At 42.1% G+C, this 7,159-nt stretch overlaps 1 protein-coding gene across 1 annotated transcript; it reads left to right on the forward strand.

The window, feature by feature from the left end:
- Positions 1-1,311: 1,311 nt before the first annotated feature.
- On the forward strand, positions 1,312-6,145 carry LOC121938952 (disco-interacting protein 2 homolog C-like; the record flags this gene model as incomplete). The annotated part of the gene is made up of 9 exons (XM_042482101.1): positions 1,312-1,435; positions 1,747-1,856; positions 2,760-2,862; positions 2,958-3,022; positions 3,452-3,545; positions 3,691-3,810; positions 5,162-5,276; positions 5,763-5,902; positions 6,096-6,145. Coding segments are annotated over 9 exons (921 nt in total), but the record flags the coding sequence as incomplete, so codon positions are not given.
- Between the last annotated feature and the right edge of the window lie 1,014 nt (positions 6,146-7,159).

A 7,159-nucleotide genomic window follows, 5' to 3' on the forward strand; every position in this document is an offset into this window, starting at 1 on the left:
TTTCACTCGTACGCGGGAGCTGCGGGCTCCTGCTGGCTTTGATTTCGGTTCTGTTTGTGTGGACGTCTCGTGATACGACACACTGTTGAAACAATGTTTTGGGTCTCAGCTGTTTGCATGCAACAAGTCCTGAGAAAATAATCCCGTCTGAGCAGCGAGCGGAGAAACGTGTCAGAGGCGAGTCTGACAAGCAAGAAACGAGCCCTCCCGCTGCCCCGCCATCACACGCTCAGACGCTGCCATCAGCGAGGTTACAACTGTTGATCCTCCCGCCGTCACCTCCCGGGACCGACACGTCTGAGGGACGGACGCCTGCACTTTGACAAAAAGCTTCTGAGCGTGTTTTTCAACCGCCGTCACTTCACTGGATGTCGGCTGTTGGCGCTCAGTCTGCAGCGCGTCTGTGCAGCGCTGTCAGCGCAGCGTCGGCATGGTTACACAGCGATGACTGCAGCAGCAGGAGAAAAAGCCTTCTGCGCTGCACGTCGGCCGCTTCTCTTCAACCCCTTCCCCCATTCTGCATCAGTGCTGCAGGATTTTCCATAAAATGTTGAGTTTGAGGAAGAGAAAAAGAGCAGCAATCATCAGTTCTTTCACCAACACCTGTGATGTCTGTGCAGGTGTGGATGTTTTTGTAGAAGTAGATGTTTTTACAGCTGCATTTAAAGATGAGTTAAAGCTCCACTGTGTAGGATTTGGGGTTATATATTGGTAGAAATTGAATATAATCTAATAAGTATATTTTCTTTAGTGTATCACCAAATGAAAATAAGCATAAAAACAAAGTCAGCAGCCGCACACTGACAAACTTTTTAGGGTTTTATTCAGAACGAGCAATGCGTTTCGCTCAGTGAAATTACATCTGCAGGTGTGATATGTATGTAACGTAAAAATACTTTATTCAGTGTTTTTTTAGTTTTGAATCATTGTGTTTTCGTTACTGTACAATGAACCGTTTATATCGAGCCACTGTAGTTAGCAGCCCCTCCACGACGAGCCAAACAGCATTGAAAAAACACAGATTTTTAACATAAAACTGAATTATTAAATGTTTTTAAAGGTTTAAATCAGCGGGTCAGTTTGTTTTGGAGAGAAAGAGATCTCTGTGGATAATTCGGCTCCCGTTAAAACCTCCTGAACACTGAAACCTGAAGGGATTTAAAGAGGGAAAAGTTTCAGCTGGTTACAATCTGCAAACTACACCGCTAAACGCCACTAAAGCTCCCTAAATCTTACACACTGCTCCTTTATTTTCTGATTTAAGGAGTGAGCATAACCATCTGCTTTCCCCCTCTCTTGATCGTCCAATAGGATGCCGGCAGTCAGCAGATCGGATTCCTGTTGGGCAGCTGTGGCGTTACCGTGGCGCTGACCAGCGACGCCTGCCATAAGGGACTGCCCAAGAGCGCAACAGGAGAGATCCCGCAGTTCAAAGGTGAGAGCCCGACTCATCAATCATCGCCGGATTGTGAAGATGTTTGAGCGCGGGGGAGGGGAGGTCGCACTCAGCACATAATGAGCACACGAGGAGTGAAGGAGGAGACGCCGCCGCCGTCAAAACCCTCACTGATGTTTTCATATTCTGACTGATGTTTCCGGAATAATATTACTGCTCATGAACTGAGCATATCAAGTTAAAAATCGAAGAATCTGGGTTTTTATTTGCTGTAGTTTCTCATTTTTTTCTGTCTTTTATTGACATTAATAAACTTTTCGGACACGCCGTCTCGCTCTCCGTCCCCGCAGGTTGGCCCAAGTTACTGTGGTTCGTAACGGAGTCGAAGCACCTTTCCAAACCTCCCAGAGACTGGTTCCCACACATCAAAGACGCAAACAACGACACTGCGTACATAGAGGTGAGCTACCAGGCTCGACACACACACACACACACACACACACACACACACACACACACACACACACACACACACAATGATAAAGTGCCTTTTTTGTGGACACTTGAACAGAAGCTGAGACGTCTTCGTTTCTGTTGATTTAAACTGACGTTCTTGTGGTCGCCTCGCCGACAGATGGCTGCTGCTTCTGTGCTGCTCTGCCGGAAATTTAACAGCTAATGTAGTGAACGAACATTAAAAAAAGAAAGTGAATAAATCAACCAGAATTAAAGAAGTCATCTATTTTATAGACAGATGGAGTACTTTATTAAACTCTGTGGGACATTTATAGCTGCTGAGAGCAAAAGACAAATTAAAACAGCAAAAAAACTGTGCAGTACTTTACAGAAATGATTGATTGTTTGTTATAAGTTGCTGAATTACGTGTCTCATCATACGTGTCTCTATCATATATGAAGGCTGAGATTATTTTGAGATTAATCAATCACTCAGTTGACAGAAAATAAGTTAGTCATCCAGAAAAAGTGTCTGAAGAGGATTTTATGTTCTTTACTATTTTACACTGAATATCTTTTAGTTTTTTTTGGACCTTTGGATGGACAAAATAATAACTTGAAGATGTATTTTTGGACATTTCATTTATTTTTTTGCACTTACACATGTATGAAATAAAAAAATAAATAAAATGAACGTCTGAACGTCTTTCAGATAACAATAATCATACATAAAAAAGAAAAGCTAAATACAAAGATCAGTGCTAAATAAATACCCTGTTCACTCTGTGTAGATGTTTCTGTGCTCATCCTGATGAAATCTTCACTTTACATTGAAATGATGTTGAATCTGATGATGCTGATCTGAGCTGATGATCCGTCTTCACTGACGCGTCTGTTTGTGTGTCAGTATAAAACCTGTAAGGACGGCAGCGTGCTGGGAGTCACGGTGACGAGGATCGCTCTGCTCACACACTGTCAGGCGCTCACACAGTCCTGCAGCTACACCGAGGGTACGCGCGCACACACACACACACACACACACACACACGGCTCAGCCTCCATCATTTTAGTAATTTAACCCTTTTCTCTCCCCCTCTGTCTGCAGCGGAGACCATCGTGAACGTTCTGGACTTTAAGAAGGATGTGGGCCTGTGGCACGGCATCCTGACGGTAAGATCAGCCCGTCAGAGGTCAGAGGTCAGGGAGCATGACCCCATTTCCTGTTTGCACTTAAAAGCAGGCTGATGATTTATGATGATGATGATTACCATAAATAAAAAACGTGCTTTGTTGCTAAATTTTTGACACTTGCACAGATCAAATCCTGTATTTAAATATTTTTGTCAGTATTTACAGCCGCAACAATTAATTGCCAACTAATTGGAAAAAAAGGTGGAAAAGTCAGAATTCTCTAAAATCCCAGTTCTTTTGATCAATATTTTTATTGAAGAAAATGAGAAATAATAATAATAATAAAATTAAAAAAAAAAAAAAAGCTTAATTTAAAATCTGAAATGGATCATTTAATGCCTTTTTGAGCTAAAAGAATAAAAAAAACACTTAATTGTTACTGTGTCATTATTGTGCGTGTGTCTGCAGAGCGTGATGAACATGATGCACGTGATCAGCGTGCCATACTCGCTGATGAAGGTCAACCCGCTGTCATGGATCCAGAAAGTGTGCCAGTACAAAGGTCAGACACACACTCCACCTGCCACTCAGCTCAGTCCATTCACGCCACTCACCTGTCCGTCAAACGCTGCGGGAAATAGATTAAATGCTAATTTTCTCCCCGTCTGTCTCTGTGTGTGTTTGTGTGTGTGTGTGTGTGTGTGCAGCCAAGGTAGCGTGTGTGAAGTCCAGAGACATGCACTGGGCTCTGGTGGCCCACAAAGACCAGAAGGACATCAACCTGAGCTCGCTGCGCATGCTGCTGGTGGCCGACGGATCAAACCCCTGTAAGGTCACAGCCGGCCTCCACAGCGGCGCTCCCTCGCCGACGTGTGGAGTTTAGAGAGGCGTGTTTGAGATAGAGAATGTCAGAGAAATGGAGAAACTCTCTCGGGAAGTCGGGAAACTGGGTCACTTTACAGGAATAGAGCAGGATGTGTCCGTCGCTGCACATTTGGTACAATAAATGGTTTTCAGCGCGACTGGAGTGGAAATTAGACCGAAATATAACAGTAAGAAAGCAGGAAATGATATCATTATCTGGTTCAGAATCACCAGTTTTGCATGTTTTAGCCCATTAACTGAACATTTCATATTGTTTACAGTCCCGCTGACCACAAACTTGATTTTTATGTTCTTTATTTTGTGACAAATTTGCATTATTGTCACATAATGATGCAGCTCTGAGCAGTTTTGAAAACTTCCCCCTTTGTTGCCTTCAAGTGCCCTGCGACATCCGAGTGTCAGGTGCTAAACTGCACATTTTTAATTTGAAACTTCATTTTTATATATATATATATAAATGTAATTTAAATGTATGTAACCTTAATTTAACCAGAAAATCCTCACTGGGATTAACAATCTGTGTTTCATGAGTGTCCAGATCGAGACAGGCTGCAATAACGATGAGTCACAAACCACAAACTACAACAAAAATAATGACCAAACAGTAATAATAAACACTGTATTGTAGCACGGGGTTACAGGTGCTGGAGAAGCTGCATACTGCAGTATTTTTGCATTGTTGTATTGTTAAATTTGCTCAAGTAAATATTCAGAGGAGTAGTAATAATAATAATAATAATAAACTTTATCATACAAGTAAAGCAGCCCAACGTACAAGAAGGAAGTTAATTGCACTGAATGCTTTACATGAAAAGACAAAAAAAATCTGCATGTCAAAATAAACTAAGATCAGAATCGAATACGTAGAATCCATCTTTACGTAGATAAATCTCACTTGATAATACTCGTAAACGTAAGAAAAAACAAGGACATAACATAAGATGGAAAACAAAATAAATAGAACAAAACCTGTTTACATTATTAATAAAAAAAGGCTAAAAACAGAGTATAAAAATAAAGAAAAACACAACATTTTAAAGAGGTGGTCCTGTTCAAAGACTGCTGAAAGTGTTCCCGGGTTTCTGCAGTCGTCCGTGGTGAAATTATTCAGAATAAAACGTTCAGAAAGCGTCAGCACAAAATGATCCTTTGAGTGTTTTAAGTGTCACTCAGGGAGATTTTTAGAACCTTAATTAACAGCTGTTTGATTCCTCGCTGCGCGTCAGGAGTGAAATTAGTTTCACGCGTAATGTGAAACGTTTCTGACAGTTTGTCTCCGTCTCCGTCTGTCAGGGTCCATCTCCTCCTGTGACGCCTTCCTCAACGTCTTTCAGACCAAAGGGCTGAGAGCCGACGTCATCTGTCCCTGCGCCAGCTCGCCCGAGGCCCTCACAGTGGCCATCAGGAGGTACACACACACACACACACACTCTGCACACTCTGCTTTACATACGCTGATTATGCAAACATGCACACACACACACACACACACACACACACACACACAGAAGCCCAAATATGCAAACAGCCTCTTAAACACACACTCACCAATGCAAACACATCCTCAGCGAGTACACACTGTAAACACACACACATAAACAAATTCACACACTGAAGTGAAGTCCAGTTTATTTCCCTCTCAGCACACACAAGCAGCCTGTCTGCACCTGCAGTAACTAATCAATCAATCACAGATCAATACACACGAGAAAACTGCAGAAAATAACAAACAGCACGCTCGGTCAAACACTCGGAGAAACACCAACACACGACAGGCTCTGTTCGCTGGAGTTAACCCCTGTAATGTGGGCTAATGACTCTGTGTGTGTGTGTGTGTGTGTGTGTGTGTGTGTGTGCGTGTGTGTGTGTGTGTGTGTGTGTGTTTTGTGTCCAGGCCGGTGGAGGACAGCAGCCAGCCTCCGGGACGAGGTGTCCTGTCCATGCAGGGTCTGACCTACGGCGTCGTCAGGGTGGACACAGAGGAGCGCCTCTCAGTGCTCACCGTGCAGGACGTCGGCACAGTCACACCAGGAGGTACGCCTCATCTGTGTGTGTGTGTGTGTGTGTGTGTGTGTGTGTAATTTTACATTTTCATGGTTGAGATCAAAGACGGTGTCCGTAGGCGGGTTTGCAAAACAGATTTGCACAAAACTTTGGAAATATCGATAAAACACGGTTGCGTTTCTGCTGAGTGATGTCATGTGACTCCTCGCGATAACATTCGCAGTTTTATTCCCGGCCATCACGCCGGCCGACATTAATCCCAATCTAAGGTGAAATCTCTTAAATCAAGGCAATATATGCTTGTTTTTGGGGGCAATATTATGACTTGATTTAAGCTGTTTTTCCTTTTGCAGCATTTTTGTTTGCCAGTTTTAAGGTTCAGTTTCCAAACATAGAGCCTTATTCTAAGACAATGGCACTAAAATGTACTAAATCTTTTGTTGTATTGAGAAAATATCTTGTATCTGGACAGATGTGATACTTTTACCTGTTAAACTTTAGATCTTCAGTTTATTGTGGTAATGAATTAACAGTCGTAAAGTCGTGTTTTGTACCGACTGTCACTGTGAAATTTGGATTTAGGCTGATGAAAGTGTTAAATTTGGATTATTGTTCCGAGCGTTTGCTGTGTGTTGGTGCTGTAAACGACCACCCGTCCTCTGCTGAGTTAAACCGTCGGCCTCCAGCGTCACCATGAAGTCCATTAAATCGTAAAATGAGTTTTTAGGGTGTGTAAATGTGCCGCCTCTCTTATTCATCAATGTCTAATTTTTTGGGAGCGCTCTCTTTTCTCATGACTGAGCGAGTTAAGTGGGTTCAACTTTTTTTTAAGAGCTTTAAAACACACACAGACAGGCGAGTTTTTAATACGTCTGCAGCCGGCTCTCATCAGCTGAGTTTGCTCTGCGGGGACAAAGTCACACAGATAGTTTAACAAGGTAACACAGAACATAAAAAAGCTTTTAGGACGTAATAAATCAGCTGTTCAGGTCACCGTGACAACAGAGACTTCATCACTCGGCTTACATGCTGAGGACCAAATTAAACCTGATTTTAATCTGGAAAAAAGGTTGTTTACACTAAATTAGTAAAACTTTTACACGGGTAAATATGCGGAAAAATATGCTGGAAATTAACCCCTTGAAACCTGAACAGATTTGTTTGATTGAGCAGTGAAAATTAGCAATTAGTAAGAAATCATTAAAAAAATTTAAGAAAGAAAATATAAAAATCTGAAAATTAATTTAAAAAAAAAAGAAAGTTAAAAAAACAAAATAAGGAAATTAC

Source organism: Plectropomus leopardus, unplaced genomic scaffold (genome assembly GCF_008729295.1).
Source record: "Plectropomus leopardus isolate mb unplaced genomic scaffold, YSFRI_Pleo_2.0 unplaced_scaffold3841, whole genome shotgun sequence".
In the NCBI taxonomy this organism is placed as follows: domain Eukaryota; kingdom Metazoa; phylum Chordata; class Actinopteri; order Perciformes; family Serranidae; genus Plectropomus; species Plectropomus leopardus.